The sequence below is a fragment of the Falco peregrinus genome, chromosome 8 (assembly GCF_023634155.1).
Source record: "Falco peregrinus isolate bFalPer1 chromosome 8, bFalPer1.pri, whole genome shotgun sequence".
Lineage (NCBI taxonomy): Eukaryota > Metazoa > Chordata > Aves > Falconiformes > Falconidae > Falco > Falco peregrinus.
This window is the reverse complement of record NC_073728.1, coordinates 21,729,855-21,747,692: the sequence shown is the minus strand read 5'-3', so window position 1 is coordinate 21,747,692 and position 17,838 is coordinate 21,729,855. Positions and strand designations below refer to the sequence as shown.

The following is a 17,838-nucleotide window of genomic DNA, read 5'->3' as shown; positions in this document are numbered from 1 at the left end:
TTCTTTCATTAACAAATATTTAGTAACATTTGCTTATTTCATGGGTTTTGTTTTGTCTCATTAATTGTTTCTGGTGTGTATGTTTTCCTCATAAGAATGTCTTTGTTTTTCCTGATGACACCTTTGAGGTTTTGTGAAATTGTTCTGTGTTTGGTCGCATCTGATGACCACAGAAAAAAGAACAAGTCAAAGGTTCATGTTTTTACATTTAGCTTACACATTAAAAATATGCATGTTTAAAACCAGGTTAAAAATAATACATTTGTAATTTTCTTATTTACAGCTGATGAAAGTTAAGTATAATTTTTACTTTTCTGGTTAAGTATATTATGCACTGAAAGAATCCTTGAAGAATAACTGCTTGCTTTACATAGACTTCACATTTCTGTATGTAAATAAGAAAAAAATTGCATGGTTTAGTGTGGATTGAATTCAGCTGCATTGAAGTAAAACCATTTAAAAGTACAAACTAATTAAAAAATGGTTCTTTTTATCCATGAGACTTTGTTTGTGCTTTGTGTGGACTTACTGTGTTTATATGTTCTGTATGTTTGTATTTTTTATTTAGGATGTAGATGAAGAAATTGAAGCAGAATATAACATTTTGCAGTTTCTTCCCAATCATCCTAATGTTGTTAGATTTTATGGGATGTTTTACAAAGCAGATCAGTATGTGGGAGGACAGCTCTGGCTAGTACTTGAGGTAAAAACATTTTGATAACATTACATCTTAACTAGCAAATGTCGTTGGGTTTCTGTTTTTTATTGGCAGAAGAGTCACAGGCTATCATGATTGCCCTATAGGGGCTGTTAATCAAAGGGCTGGTGGTAGATGATGTGTGATAGCCTACTGTTGAAAATGACATCCAAACTTAAAAAGTTTGTTTAATAGGGAATGTCCTCACATTTTATTTCTATTCAAGCTGCTATGTTCAGCCTCCAAAACAAAAAAACGCTTTTGCTAAGAATGGTTTGGCTAAAAAGAGCTTGAATTTTTTCATGTTGGAGGAAACACTAGATAAGACATTTCTTTAAACTTTTAGAGAGCTCAAGCACTTGAGAGGAATGCAAAAGACAATGAAGTAGTAGCATAGAGGGCAGTTAACATGCTGCCTATTGCAAAAGTGAACAGAGAAAATGTAATGGGAAAGTCTGTTTTATGGTAATTCAAAACTAGAAGCTAGTTGTTGGAAACGTAGCACCAGAAATGCCTGCTACTAACTCTTCTTGTTCAGTGGCAATCAGTACTCTTGCTATGAAAGTGTATTTTGGTGATCTTGTTGCCACTTAAGTGACTGCCAAAGATTGTTGCAAGATGAGCATTTCTTCTAGATGTTTTCTAGGCTTAATTAAGACAGAGCTTTGCATAGACTGATGAGCAGTAACAGACCATTCAAACATTTCTCTGTTATATCTAGACCAGTAAAAGTTAGTGTTCGTTTTAATTACTTTTTTTTTAAAAAAAATTTACTTTATTTTTAATTACTTTAGTTACTTTTAAGTAACTTTTTAATTACTAATAATTTTAGATATTCCACTCTCTGTTCTTGAATGGTGACTGGAATCGGAATAAGGAATCTTCATTTCTGCTTTAAGTTTTGGAAACCCAATAATACATCTAACTTCTATCTGTTGCAGAATTATGTAGCTTGATTGAAAACATTTGGATGTGTTTAATCTTAAATTTCAGTAACTATTAAAAAAGGAGCTTTAATATTTTTATTTTGATACTGTTTTTTCTGTATGCCTGCTGGCTTTGTGTTGAGTTTGGCCTTGGTTTCCCATGTGTTTTCTTTTTTTAATACAAGTGTAGTGTATCCAACAATTGCATCACATGTGGTATTATATATATATATTGATATTCTGTATATTCTATATAACAAAATTTTAACAAAGTCATGACGTATTCTATGTAACAAAATTGAATATAGAATCTGAGAGAGTTAGGTGTTTGTAGAGACCTTATCAATTAAGTATGTTCATTTCAGGTGTGTTTTAGTGCACATTACTCAAAGTATTGAAAGAAATATGACATTTAAAAAATTGTGATTTCCTTATATGGATAAATTTACCAGACAAGGCAAACTATTTCTTGCCTTGGAATTTAAATGCAACTTTATGTATGTGTAGCAGTTAATTTTTATATTATAAATTAACGACACTTTTTCAGTAAAAGGAATATATAAAGTACTCAGACTTTGGTCCCTGAGTCTTTGATGAAATATATTGATTGGATGTGTATGACTTCCAAAATTTGTAATAAAAAGGTGCATTTTTTTTTTCCTTTTAGGCACAGTTTTGCCATGCTCACTCACTACAAGCAGGACCTTATTTTGAGAAATAACTAGGTTGAAGAAGGGTAGCAAAAGTGGACACCTTAAGTATTTTTATGATTGTGCAATTCTTGGACAGGTGTAGCACAGACAGCTGTAAAGCAAGTTTCCCTACTTTTCCATCTAAATGTGCATCAGTCCACTTTATCACTTTATACCTAATGGTAATACTTTAAGTTTACAAGTTTATTTTGTCCCGGCCCTTTGACTGTCAAGAACAGTGTCACTGACAGCTGCAGTAGTGTTTGTGGGATGTATTTTTCAGTCAGTCATTCATTTAACATATGCTACCAAACAGCTGTCAGTCTGTATCATTTTTCAATGCCAAGAAGTCTGGGGTTTTTTTTTAAGTGAAGGCATACTTTTCTGTATTTTCATTTGCAGGCTAGAGATAAGTTTAGTACAACCTGTCTCAATAGAACATTAAGTGCAATAAAAGCAGTAATCAAAAATCTTAAGACTTAATGGCTTGTCAGCAAATAGTTAAGCTTGGAAAGAAAAACATGGGTTTTCTGCCTTGCAGTGATGAAATTCTCCTGTAAGTACATTTTATGATTAGTATTTAGCTGGATGCTACCACCTAATTTATTAAAAAAAAAAAAAAGATAAAATTCACTACTAATAAATTAAAAAGTGAAGTCATATTCCTGCAGAACTCATCAATGGTTTTAGTGATGAAATTTTGCTTCATGAACTTATTTTCATAAAGGATGTCTTGTTTATCATGTGATCTGGTCCTTTCCATGAACTAAAACTGTTAGGCTAGTGAAATTTTTTGATGCAAAGGAAAGTTAGTAATAAATGAAGGAAAATGTGGACATGATGTGATTGAACCTATACACAATCCATAAAGCTATTTGAGAGATGCAATTGTAGAACTTCTGGTTTGGTACCATTCTCCTGATTTATGCTGTAGTATTTTAAACTTAATACTGATAACATAAGAAGATCTTGTGTTAAAATGCATGTGATTTCTGTATGGTAGATACATTGGTAAGGGTGCTGGCTGCAAAAACAGGTTTAGAGGAAAAAATTCAATGAAGGAAAGGCAATCAGTTCTCCCACCTTTATGTTGTTGTTGAACAATTATGAATATTAAAGTAAGAAAAGGACAGAGAAAGAGAAGAAAGGAAAGAAGCCAATAGTTTCTTAGAAGGGCATAGACAGTAAACTAATGGTACGGGTGAAAACATATTTATAAAGATTCTGATTTTACTTTTTCTCCTCTTTTGATGTACAGCAGCCCATTAGTGGGAAATGCTTGCAAGAAGCTGCTTTTCTGGATCAGAATGTTTCATCTTAGTTGTTGGCAGCACATGGCATCAAACCTGAGTATAGAGATATGGTTTCTGTCTACTTTATATTGCCTGCCAGCAGCAGCATTGATAGAGCGAAAGTTTAAAATGGCTGTAATTTGTTGCCTACCAGTTATCAAGTGCATCCATCTTTTCTGTCTGGCCTTTTCTTTGCACAAAAGCAGTTTTTCAAAAAGACAATTCATGTGTTATTGTGAAAATACTTAAATAATGTAAATTTGACTTATAAATCCTCTTTTAACAGCAAGATACAGTCCTGTTCATAATATTTAGATTTTTAGTTTTTATAAATTACAATTCATAGTCTTCAGTTTTCACTTCCCTCCCCCCACCCAGGCTGCTGTGATTTATTATTAACATTACTAATAAAAAATGTTCTAAGGTGGGGTGACAGCATAAATAATTGCAAGGTAAAAATCTAGTTGTTCCCAGACTCGTGTTGTAGTGCAGTTTCACAAGGTAGATGTTTACAGCCTAAACAGTATATTGCGTAACAAAGGGCTTGTCTTGCTTTTCCCCTCCTACCCCCAACTCCCCCCCTTCACAGCTGTGCAATGGAGGTTCTGTCACGGAGCTTGTCAAAGGCCTGCTGAAGTGTGGGCAACGGTTGAACGAAGCTATAATCTCATACATCTTATATGGTGCTCTCTTGGTAAGGATGTTCATTGGGCTTGTAATGACAGCAGAGGGTGCAATTTACTCATTTCATACATACATTTTCCATTTATAAAGTATGGTAATGTTGATAATATTATGCGGGCTATTATAGTAGCAGGGGTTGTTTCAAGCGTGTAATCCAGTGCACAGATGTTTCTGTAGAGTATGTGCAGATTGTCTTCGTTACATTCCTTAATAGTAGGGTAATTGTTTTTAAATAAGGGAGTAAACTTATTTTTGTTACTGCTGGTATATAGGGCCTTCAGCATTTACACAATAACCGGATCATACATCGTGATGTGAAAGGGAACAACATTCTCCTGACAACAGAAGGTGGAGTCAAGCTCGTTGACTTTGGTAATGACCACTTCCCATTTGTTTTCCTGATACATGCAGTTTAGCCAAAGGCATCAATTTACTTTCCCCTGGGAAGGCAGAATGCTATAGTGAGACACTTTTTCAAAAGGATACTCGGAATATTTTAAGAATGAAAAATGGAGAAGAAACCTGATACAGCAAGACTAAAAATTCTAATCGAAAATCAGTAAGAGACTTTTAACTTAAAAGCTTAAACGTAGTAATTTAAATATTAAAAATAATTCTGAAGGTACCATTTTATTTACAAAGCTCTTTTACATTTCACAAGGTATGTCAGTTTCAGGGCATTTGTCCTAATTTAAATTTAGATACTCTATCCTTTGCATATGAAAAGGAAACATTCTTCTCTCATAAATGGCTTCTGCTAGCCTTAAGCATATTTTTTCCCATCTGAGCAGAAGGTAAAATGGTCCCATGGGTCCAAAACCCAACATCCATTTAATTTGTTATTATTGCTGTTAGATTTGAGTGTTGCCAGTCTGGAAACATCACAAGAAACAGGAGAGAGAGAAAGAGAGGCAGGCAGAGAGAGATAGAAGTAGATAGAAAGGGACTTGGCAATAGAATTGCTGCCAGTACTCACTTCAGCAAATTTTTTCCCATTTAAACATGCACTTAGAAAAATAAGAAATGAAAGTCCGTCAGATACATATGCAATGGAATAGACAGTTTTATTAAAGGCAACAAACAGATTATTAGTTATATGATTTATTAAGGAATCCGTATAATGCATATGGTAATTGTCATTGAGAATAGGGTTGTGTGAATAACAGATCTTTGTTTAGCAGTGCATGAAGGTAGAGGAAAAATGTTCACAAAATGAGAGTAGTGTAAAATGGTTTGCCAAAAAACTCTGCAAATAGTAATAAAAAAAATATCAAAAAATATTAAATTTATGCACTGGAAAGGAAATTTAATACTCTAATTGTCATGGTATTATAAATTTAACATAAAAATCTATTGAAGATGCTAAAGTAAGTTGGGAAATGAGATACTTCAGTATCTTCTAGGGACAGAAATTCATTATGTTGAATGGTGAAGGCAACAATTAAAATAGTGCTGGGAGAAACATATGGCCTAAAGCAAAACTTCAAGTGAGTCCCTGACCTAGTACAAGAGAAGAAGATCCCTTCTCATTTGGGGGAATTTTGGCAGTATGATCTTTGTTTGTAACTACTCCATTCTGCAAAAAGTTGGCTTTTCTCCCCAAAGTCAAATGTTTTCATGAGATGTATCAAAGGCCTTAGCTGCAGCAGAAGCTAGGTTTAGACCTCTGGCTTCCATGGGCAGATCAGTGTGCTGCAATGCTAAGGGGCACATTCAAGGAAACAGGGAATCCCAGCCTTTGTGGTGTCCCATGGTTCTCTCTGATTCCACATTTAAGTTTTAGGGTGGGTTTTTTTTTCCTTTTAAGTTCAACAGTGATGCTGGAAAATCACAACAAATATGACTACCTCAGAAAAAGACATGAGTTACATCTCAAGTGTTTCCTGACACTTAACCGTTAGGAAGCACCAAGAAATGCCCACATATCTGTGGGTTTCCTGACTAAAGAAGCATTAGGCAGCAAGCTTTCATTAAGTTGCTATTTTTCCCCTCTAGCCCACTGCTGTAGGCATGGAAGGGACTCTGGGAATAAATTAGATCTGATGACAGGTGATATTTTTTGTAGAACTGTTTGTCTTGTTGCAGAAAGTGGAAGATAGGTAGTAAGAAATGTGAGTTGAGGAGAAGGGACTTGCAGTTCAGACAGTTGAATGGCATCAAATTGGAGACTATTCTTGCTTCTGCCAGTGTTTCTCTGTGATATTAGGAGGTCACTTGAACCAAAATTTTTAAGCTGTCCACTCTGTTCCTCATTTTCCCAAGAGCCACTCTGAAACATCTTGTCCTCCTTTGCAGAAGAGCTAAGTGTTTTTGAACTGCAGCTGAGATCTATTACAGCTCTACTTGAGGCATATGGAGTGTCTGAAAACTGAAAGATCTCAGATTAAGTACCCAAAACCAGTGGATGCTTTGGTTATTTTTAGGTTAATCCCTGGAACTAATAATCCTCTCCCATTTTGCAGGAATGTTAAGGAGATTTATTGTTTGATGAGGAGGGAAGGAAACATGTCAAAAGGAAAATAAAAATTTTAAATTTAGTATAGGATTGGGTATACTAAATAAGTAACTAGAACTCACATTGATGGAGATTAAAAAAATATTAAGTGACTACCTATTCAGTGAATGCTATCCATTCTATCCACAGAATGAGACAGAATCTTGAAGAAAAAAAAATTACTTAATATTCAGGGCTGTACATATGGATATTGGGTCACAGAGAAGATTACACAATTAGCCTTAATTGAGGCTTTTTTTTTCCCTTTATTGCATGACTGTAGAGCTTGCTTTTTCAATGTAACACACATTTCTTCCCTCAACTGCTCTCGACAGTATGATATATTTAAATAAATGTTGGTAACAATGTAAGTCGACCCAAAATGTCCACAACTTATAATTCATTTACAGTCGTGCTCGCTCAGTCTCCTGCTGACTCCCTCTCTCAGCTCTTCGGTATTCTGCACTGTTTGGGAGTGTCCGTAGGTAGCAGCTACAAATTCAGCTAGCTGAAGAGAGATCAAAGTTAAATGCACAGAGGCTTGCTGTAGGTCCTAGCCATTAACTGTTTCACAGCAGTACTCAGGAAATCACTGAAGACTTGCAATCACACTGACAAATGAAAAGTACAGAATTGAATGTTGGAGCCAGCAATTAAATTATCTAACTTACAAATCATGAGTCCTGATTTCTTATTTATTGGCATCAGGCATTGTGTATTACATGTTTCTGCCTGTTTTTGTTTTTGTCTCTGGGCAATGCCATAGGAACAGAGTGCTGTGGTTTTTGGTTTTAAACAATGTTAAGGTGAAATAGGTTTTTAAATCAATATTGGGTTTATGTCAACTTTTAGAAATGCTCCTGAACTGTACAATTCAATTATATGTTGACCAGAGCACAGGAGAAGATTTGCAATGAAAGTTCATTCTGATTTGTTAATGTTGTTTGATTTCACTCTAGTTCTTTCTTCCTTTTTTCAGCAGTGCTTCAGTAGTCCAGCCCCAATCAGCGAAGCACTGAATCACAAGCTTTGTTTTAAGCATGCGCTTAATTCCCTAAGTACAAGCCACAGCACGAGCTTGAGCTTCCTGCTTTTCTCAGTAGAGAAAGGTTTAAGCAAGTGCATAAATGTTTTGTTGAACAGGAGCCTCTGCAAATACTCTAGTGACCAAGTTTCCTGCCAGTGCTGTTCAGGGAGTAAATTTCTGAAGCAGAAGTTTTGAAGTCAAGTCATAATTTGAATAGTTCCTGTTTGTACTCATGAAGACAGCAGAAGTCTATCATATTTAGGTGCCAATTGAATTTTCGAGTTTGAATGAAAGTGTTTCACTCTGAAAGTTGTTCACAAAAAACCTCTCAGCAATTCTGAATGAAAACAGCAAGCTGAAATGAATCAAAGCATTCAGTACAAATGCTGCACCTACTTTGGCCAGGCGTTCTGCCGCTGTACTCCCAGGCTTGGGGTTTGTTTTCCAGATACTTGAAATAAACCAATGAGATGACAGAATGAATTTGAAGCCAAGTTTTTTGGATCTGTTTTATTGCAGGTGTTTCAGCCCAGCTTACCAGCACACGGCTGCGTAGAAACACCTCAGTGGGAACACCCTTTTGGATGGCACCTGAGGTAGGCAAATGTTCCTATCTGGGTCATCTCCATTCGTCGCAATGTACATTTTGTTGCCACTTCCACATAGTGGGAGAAAAGGCTCTCTTTTCTTCCCTCCCCTGTGGCTGTGTTTCTACTTTATATCTAGTTCAGTAAAATGAATGTAATATTAGAATATACAAAATGGATTTCTAATAATCTTCATTATTTTCGTCTCTGTGATGTTTCCATAAAAGTACAGATAATCTTCAAATAACTGAGGGTTTCCTTGAAAATTTTATGACTTTCCAATGAAATACTGTATGTTTTGGTGTGCCTGTCTGTGCCTCTAAATACAAACTGAGAGGAGAAGCAGGAATTCCTGCATTCCTGTCTTGCAATGGGACTCTGCAAAACCCTGACCCAGCTATGTGTTCTTTAAACTTTATCATTGACTGGGGACCTACACACTTAGGCACATGACCGAGCATAGATTAAAAATGGAGAAAAATAATCTACAGGTGGCCTAGCCAGGTGTCTTAGAACATATTTTACATACTACTCTCCAGACAGAACCCTTTTCCTTCTATTTCGTGAAGGTCTAGAAAGTTTTAACACACTGTTGAACTGTCCCTTACGTACTTTCCCTAAATTTGGGGTGAAAGATGTTAAAATATTTGCCCTCCCCACTTTAAGAAACAGAAAGTACTTTTGTAAGGTATAGATCATGAAATTTAAAAATAGGGAATGAAAAAGGAGTTGTTTGTTTGTAAGTTGCTAAACATTCATAACAGTAGCAGCCTCATTTATGTTGAAGACCATTAGACTTACTCAAATTTTGAGGAATTTGGGAAGGATTTTGCATCTGTTACAGATGCACACAGATCTCTTTCTGTATGTCAAACATTAAAAGTCATTCAAACATTTGGTTTAAAACATTTTATACTTTTTATATATCTGTTTCTGTTGCTAAGGAAGGCTGATTATAGCTGAGCAGGGAAAAGAAGCTGCTGTAACGGATCCAAAATTGATCTTGCACAGTCTCACAAAGAATGGTTGATACTTTACCATCTCCATAACAACCAGTTTACGTCACAAAGGAGACACAAGATACCTTAGAAACCACTGTGCAAGCATTATTTATGGAATCACCTTGGTTGGAGACATTCTGAAACCTTCATAAAATACTCCTCTAGGCAATAATGGACATACTATGAAATATTTTATTGAACTCTGATTATTAGAAGTTATTTTTACACTACTGTTTTATCTGAATAATTGCCATCAAAGGCAGTAATTGCACAAAATTTCTATTCCCATCATGCTTGAAATTACTCATTCTCAAGATAAAAAGCCAAAGAAATAAGCAGGTTTTGATCTGAAAAATTTTGACCTGAAAATACAACATGCGTGTAACCGAGATATGTTATGTGCATAGCACATCAGAACAGAAATAGAGCTAGCTTTGAATGCTTCCTTTTTTGAAAAGATTTGTCAAAATAACCAACCCAGTACCATAAGCATAGTAACTCATATCACACTTGCATGCCTGTGTGAGCCACGGTGATCAGGCTTCATAGATGTACCAATCTGCAAAACAGCAGTGAGATGCTCAGATGCCCATTATGCTGTTGTTGAAATGGCTTTTAAATGACAAGTTGCATAACATTCATGCTCAAGTCACTACAGTTGCTTTCTTCATGATCATATGAATGACATATTTCAACAAACTTGCAAGGTGCAATTTACCTTACTTCTGGGGAGATCTTTCTATTTTTAAAATGTTCAGCCAAATTTTTATAGAAAGAGGAAACATCAGGACTGCAATAAGCTTAAAAACTCTGCTTGGGTAACAGCTTATTAGGAACAGTGTCTAGATGCAACTGTGGTGAGACCAGTAACAACTAGAAAAGCATTTAACAGTAGCAAAAAAGCTTGCTGCCTAAAGGTTTTGATAGCATAGAATCTATGTCAGACCCAAAAATACCATAAAATAACAGAACAGGAATGAATTGTTACTAATAAGAGAAATAGAAATCGTGAAGACTAGGATTTTTGATTTTTTTAAATTTTTTATTTAAATTGGACTTTTACTATCTGTGTGTGAAACATAGCAGCCTCAGTCAATGCATAAGGCAATCATAGGACCTCATCTTATCAAAGGGTGAGAAAGATGGCTTTAATCTGAAGGGGGAATGGAGAGGGGAGATGAAAAAGCTTGGCTTGGAGGAAGAGACTACAGCAGTGCTTCAGAGAAATGAATCTTGTCAAACGAAGCTGACGGGGAATATTTTCCAGGAATTTCTGGGAAAATAAAACCTGGAGAAGAATGATGCAAGATTATTCAAGCTGACAGATAGGAATAACTGAATATAAGCAGGAGACAAATATGCTGGGAACTAGAATCACTAGATCAGCCTAGATCAGGAACAGTCTGCATAAGAAGGAAAACCATTGTATTTTATGGTGAAGTTTGAAAAATATATCAAAGGAATTATATGGCATGGCACTTGCAATAGCAAAAGTTCACAGGGAAACAGCAGTGAGGGAGGATGATGTAAGGTGTTCTGTTAGTTCAGTGTTCTTACCAGTAGCATGAAAACCAGCAGCTTTGAATGACTTGAATATCTTACAGGGCTTTTTTTTTTTTTTTTTTTTTCTGATGACTGTGAGGCTTGTTTAGCAGCAACAGGACAAATCAAAAGGATTTGCCCTTGAGCATTTGTTTTGAGCAGAGCATGTGAATTGCAAAAATTTTGCTGAAGAATGATAATACAGGGAAAAACTAGGCTGTGTGGAAGCAATGGAGGAACTTAGCAAGGATGAGTCAGTTTGAGAGCAGTGTAGACTCACTGAACATCAGTCATTACTGTTTAACCTAATGAGTATTGTCTCATACAAACATAGACATGCAGAAACTGCAACACTGAATACTGGCATGCCAAAAAAAGAGATAAATAAGGCAAGATAGTTTAAGTATGGAGGATGTTTAAAGTTGCCTGTTGCCAAACACTGAAGTTACCTAAAATCTGCTTCTATCATGCTGCAATAAATTGTGTTGAAAGCTAGCAGGAGGAATTGGTTTTGAAACTTTTCAACTGAACTGTCTTTACTTCTCTAGTTCTAAACCTTAACGCGTCTTGTGTTCAGCCTTCAGTGCAGAACTGAGCAAAGTCTAGTTCAAACAGAATTGCAGTTTTCCTTTTTCCCAAACATTATCATGATCTAGCTGGAAGCTTGACTCTTGAAACAAGCTTTTAGAATCTGAATGTGTTGTCTTTGGCCCAGAACTAGTTTTAAGAACAGAAATAGAAAAAGATACCTGAAGTCAGAAAGAACTGGAGAAATACTGAAGATAATTTAAAACCACAGGGAGTATGCTGTTATATTTTACTGATAACTGCTAAAAAATGACAATGGTGCATGCAAACTTAGGTTTTAAAAGGAACATAATTAAAACTTTTGATCCTTTGAAGAATTACATGTTGAAATATGACACATGACAGTAGGAAAGGCTGAGACATTGGTAAAAGTATCATGTGAGTTAACCAGAGGTAAAATCTTGGCTCTGTTTTGCTATTGATTTCAGAAGGATTTCAGATGTCACAGTATTATTTAAAGATGTGCCAGCTCTGTATTTTGGATATTTGTTATCATCCTTCCAAGATGAAGTAATGATCAGTAAGACTGCCCCAGAGACAACAGATTGTTCTCCTTCCCCCTGCTGAATCGAGGCATACTTCCTGGGATAAAATTCGGTACATATGAACATCAGAATAAATTTCTGAAGTGTTAGAACAATAAGTGACTAGTTTAAATTGGTTTTCTTTTTCTAATGTTCCTTTCTATTTTTTTAAACTTTCAATCTGATCATATGTGTGTGCAATGAGACTAATCCTGAAACAATGAGTATCTGCATTGTTTCAGTACAAAACTGTGTCTCTACTTAATCTAAAGAAAAAGCAACCAAAAAGTAATCTGCATTAATGTAGTTGAAAAATATATAAAGGGGAAAATCTAATTTTGCAAAGACTCATAGCAGCTTTTCCACTGAAGTCAGTATTCATTACAGTAAGGGCTGTATTCAGGCCTTAGAATGGGGTCAACAGAGTATCTTTTGGTAGATTAGGGCTGATTTCTCTTATTTACCTCTCTCTGTTGTAGGAGACCTGAAAAATTTACCAAGAAATCCATTTAATAGTAAATATATTTAATGTGTAGTTAATTGCTGACTTGGAAAAACAGTGTGGAAAAGATAGCATCACTAACCTGGGCTTATGTTTTTAATTAACTCTATAAACAAGTACAGTGATATATCCCACTGAAACTATTCAATATATTCTTGTTTTGTCACGCTTTAACCTAGCTTATTTGTCAGCCTTTTGCTTACATCATGGGACTCAAGGTCAGCATCTTCTTAATAGCTCTAGGTCTCTTCACTTTAATTCCGTACTAGCTAAAATTAGCTCTTCTGATATGCACATTTTCACTATACTTTTCAATGCCAACTAAGCATGGCATTTTGTAAATGCTGCTTTATAATGAACTGTAGGAATCCACTTAGTATAAATAGGGTATAGATTTCAAGAATGTATGTAAAGTTATTCTTAATAAAATACATTTAAAACCAGTTGTACAGTGAAACAGTATGCATATTTTGTGATAAAGATACATAAGATTCTATGCATCTTCTCTAATAGGAAAATTTAAAAAATATTTCCTTGTAACATCTTCCATGAAGGTATAATAACTATACTCGTACAGCTAATGGTAAGATAGATTACTGAATTAGCTCGTATTACAGGTTGGGTTTTTTACCTAGTGAATGAGATAAGATTGAAAACCAACTTACAAAAAAATAACTGATTGTCCTTGCAAGGAACTTGACAAATGGGAATAGAGAAAACTTCTGCTGCTTTCACAGAATTTATGTTTATCTGGCATAATGATTAGTTACTAGTGAAATACTGGAAAATCCCACCCACCTAGTGGGTAAAAACAATCAATGCTATAAATAAATGGTAAAAAAGAATGGTAGCATTAAATCATTCATAACATATATTTTTATTACATTTTGATTTGAACAATTGCTTGTTTGACATTACTATATTTATGATAGTGTACTGAGCCTATGGTGTAAAGGAATTGCCTACTTGGCATACATTTTGAAATCAACATCCTGCTTTCAGTAGTTATAGTAGTGGAACACCACGGTGTGTTAGAAATTATTTTGAGGGAATATTAGCTGTCCTCTTGAAATGCAGTGCTGGGTCTGAGTGCAGTCCTGTGGTACATGTGGTAAATAGGTGTGGCCATGCTGGAGAGGCACTACTATAGTGTAAGTATGGGAAGGCAAGGGGAGAAGTGGTGGGAACCATTGCTCTAAATAGATAGGGCAAGACTGTGGAAGAACTGAGGGACACAGGAAGTGAAATGACTTACTTAAAGACTTACAGCAGGTCACTGGGAGAACGTGGGATAGAATTATGTCTCTGAATGGCTATGTGTGACTAAAATGCTATAGTTGTGAGATGTCACCTTCTGAGAATTGACTGGCCTGATTTAAACAAAATTATCTTTTGGGGAACATAGATCTTTAAGAATTTAATAAAGAAATAAAAGAAATGGCAGTTTCTGCCCTGGGGTTTTTTTTCTCTCCCACTTTCTTGATTTTCTGTGCCTCTCAAACCCAAGCTTTAACAAGCTGCAGTAGCAAGAAGTTATGATAAATTTGCTTAAAGTCCAGAAGGAAAGCAGTAGAATTCAGAAAGTGGAATTGGAATACATAGGTTTCTTTAAAGGAGATGACACACAGACGAGGCAGAGTATGCAGCAGGACAGCACCAGCAAGCTCTCCCTGTAGAGCTGGGCCTGGCAGAATTCATCACCACCTCCTTTGCCTCCAGGAGAACTGACCTCCTTACGGGCTAGCATGGCAGGAGGGGGTTGAAAAGGACATGGCAGCTGGATGGAACCTCAGGGAACTTGCCAGTAACCTTGATAACATGACCATAATCTTGTGAAGGGATGTGGCAGGACTGCAGATGCTTCTGTTTTGTTCTAACTTAAACAACAGCTATGGAGAGGTTGTAAAACTTCCATGTAGGGCATTTAAAGATTAAAAAAACAAAGCAAAACAAAAAAAACAAAACCAGCAGAGAAAATAATTTCAGTACCACACTGATCTACAGCAAGATCCCTACATGAAATGTATTTACTTGTGAGGCTGGAGTTGCCTCTGAATTTTCAGTTGCTTTGTGAAACACCTTTTACAAATCTGTGTGAGTTGTGTAGTGTCTATCTTTGCTGCTCGGGAGTAAATCTGTGGGTCAGAGACAAAATGTGTCAATGACGTTGAAGCTGTGATGATCTCACAGTATAAAGCAAAATAGATTTGTGTGCTCGAAAGCTTATCTGTTTTTCCTCACTGTATCATTTGGTCTAATAAAAAGTATGGTTCCCTACAAATGTAGCCTGCTGACAGAGCAGTTTAATGGTGTCAGGATCACCTGGGTGAGTTTAAAAATAAAAATTGATTACTCACAGCTGTTAAAACACAATTTAATACTTGACATAATTAATTTTCAATCAATAAACATTAACTGTGATAATCACTCATAAGAATTATTTAAAATACCATTACTTTTTATTTAGGCAACATTTCTAACAATATACTAATTTTCAGAAACAGCATGGAAAAATTTCTATGATGTTAATAAATAAGGAACTGAAATACAAATAAGAAAATGGGAGAATATGGAACCGATTTCAATCACAAATTTGCTCTTTTTTAAATTATGTGAATGTGCTTGAGGGGAGGGAGAGAGGGAAAGAAGTAAGGGAGGGAGAGAGATAGATAAGTGTCACTTTGGTTTGGATAATTCAGTATCCCCAGTGCTGCTAAATGCTGTCATGAAAGACTTCCCCCCCACCCCAATGCACAGGAATTAGAAGAATATTTAATATTACATTTCCTGTGTAGATAAATTGAGTTGGGTTATATAGTGGCAGATGGAGCACAGAAGTTCAGTTGGTTTATTTTGACTTGCATTTCTAGTATTTTTTTCTCCTTGTAGCAAGGATAACAATTTTGTGCCACATTCATTTTACATACGCAGTGGTTTTCAGCATTGTGCTCGCACACCTCATAAGCTGCTTAGTAAGGTACGTCAGCTGAGTGCAGCACCGCCTTTCTTCAGGAGCATCAACCTTTTTAATTCCAGACTCCTTTCTGCGGGTGGGTCACCAGCGCTAATTGTGTAGCAGTCGTCTCCAGGTAGCACATCTGTACTGCTATTATTGGTTTTGTGTATGCTTGCAGCTGTACTTTGTACGTGCACCGTATATACTGAGGCAAAATGAAAGTGAGTTCACTTGTAATAATTCTGGTTAAACTTAAAGGGGGTTGATGTATTTTTCTTCAGCTAAACATATGTATAGCTTCCTCTCCGTGAGCAAGTCATTATGACCACTGTACAAATAACAGGTAGTTCTCTGTATTGCCTCTTTTTCTTCTTTTAAATCCACCTATGATCTACTTATGGGCTTGCTGAATTTCCAAGAAATCTTTGCATTGATTACAGAACAAGTAGAATTGTATCCTTGAATATAAAGTCTTGTGTATCTCTGTGGAGTTTTGTGTGTAGAAGTGATAAATCACACAGAATGCCTGATCACTGGCTTCTTGAAATTCCCTCCAGTTAGTGTGACTGATTTGTTTATGTGCTGCCTTTGCCAGACCAGTGAATTCTCCCCCACCTCACCCTGTCCCAGTGTGACCGTCAGCACAATTAGTGTTGACAACTACTATCATACTGTCTGTTTCTCCGTGTGGGGTTTAGATGCTTTCCATGCTACGGCAGTACGGCTGGGCATGAAATTGTGATGAAATTACAACTAATACAAAAGGTGGCAGCCTGTCTCCTTTGTAGCCTGGGCCACTGTGTGCACATAACCAGCCCATGCCGAAGTGAAGGACTTGGTGCTTATTCCCATGGTGTTTACTGGCAAATCTCAAGATTAACTACATCACCCCCTGAAGCTTTGGCATGAATGTAGTGTTTGCAGCAAAGCAAGCTACCTTTTCATTTTTGCTTGTAGAAGCAGGAGAGGATTTTGCTGGATATAAAATAGGTACAGATGTGATGATGCTTTTGGACAAGGTAGTGAAAGGAAGTAGCATTTTCTTCAGTTTCAGATCATTTCTTCTGGGCTCTCTGTCTTCATGCCCCACTGGGCACTCTCAGCTCCAGAACTTGGACTGAAAAGGACAGGTGTTTCCAAAATTATCTCTGAGTTCCTGATAGAGACAGGAACATAATAAAAGATTAGTCAGTGGCATTTTCCCTTTTTTATTTGGCTTTTAGAGGTTTTTCTTCTGCAGGGAGTTGCAATAGTTTTAAAGGCAAAACAGAACTGGGGCATTCCCAAGGACTTAGCTTGTAAACTACGACTGGGAGAACTCTTTCCTCTTCAGATTTCAAGATTGAGTGTTGTCTGCTAGCCAACATATAATGCAAACTGCTAATGTGCACCTTTCATCAAGGAAAAAGCTGTAAAATTTGATTATTGCTTTAAAAATTAAAATTAGTAGCATTTGTGTTTCTCTTAGCGGTGCATAGGTTGGTAAGATTCTAATAATAAATCCCACAGAAATCAAAAAGTTGTTTCAAACCAAAGTGATCATTAAATCTATATACATGTTGCATACTAGGTATTGGAAGAGCAGTTCATTTTCTATGTTTTCTGTGAGGCTGATCTCATTATAGTCAAGCTAACTGTCTAAAATACCTGGGTTGCATGGTCCGCTGGCTGAATTTTTATAAACAAAGAGAATGCAGATTAAGGGGAATATTTTTCTAAAAGAATCACTGCAGACTCTGATATTAGAACGGAGTAGATTCTGGTAGTGTTTAATTCCCCTTGGTTAAAGTGCCATTATTTTGCCACAGTGTCATTTTATTACCATGTACCATATTTACTGGAGATGTAGCTGTTAGTGGGGGAGCAGAAGATGTACAAAAATGCAATATACAATCCTTTATCTTTGGTAGGTAATACATTGTGAAGCTGAGAAAACTAAAAAGACATTTTTTCTTTTTTTAAAACGGCTGTTGCAACATACTTTCTTTTTCCCATCCACTATGAGCACTGAACACTCAGATGCTTATAGTATTTTAGTGTAGGTTGTTAAACTTTCTAGGACTGAGATGCACAGCACGTGTTGCTGTCAGCTTGTCATTAGAAGTAACTGTTACGTGCTTATAGAGGAAAAAGTAGTGATGTCTTTAAATGTGGGAGACCAGCTATGTTTATGGCACTGCTGACGAAGTCCAGTGTGACTTTGAGCAGGTCCTTCTTTTCCTTCCCTTGAAAATGAAAATATATTCCTCTGCATCATAGAGGTTGAGAAAAATAGACTAGTATTTGCAAAGGGCTCAGCACACTGATGAGAGCCAGGCAACTTCTG

General features: G+C 36.2%; 1 protein-coding gene across 11 annotated transcripts in view; it reads left to right on the top strand.

The window, feature by feature from the left end:
• Window positions 1-17,838, top strand: part of MYO3B (myosin IIIB) — a 207,619-nt gene that overhangs the window by 28,459 nt on the left and 161,322 nt on the right. For all 11 annotated transcript variants that reach the window (XR_003554319.2, XR_008748564.1, XR_008748563.1 and 8 more), the window contains 4 exons: window positions 569-703; window positions 4,197-4,301; window positions 4,564-4,663; window positions 8,332-8,408. Coding sequence is in view for 7 of the 11 variants with exons in the window: in XM_027786370.2 (XP_027642171.2) it covers window positions 569-703; window positions 4,197-4,301; window positions 4,564-4,663; window positions 8,332-8,408 (417 nt within the window). In the remaining 4 variants the exon portion in view is untranslated. The remainder of the gene's footprint in view (window positions 1-568; window positions 704-4,196; window positions 4,302-4,563; window positions 4,664-8,331; window positions 8,409-17,838) is intronic.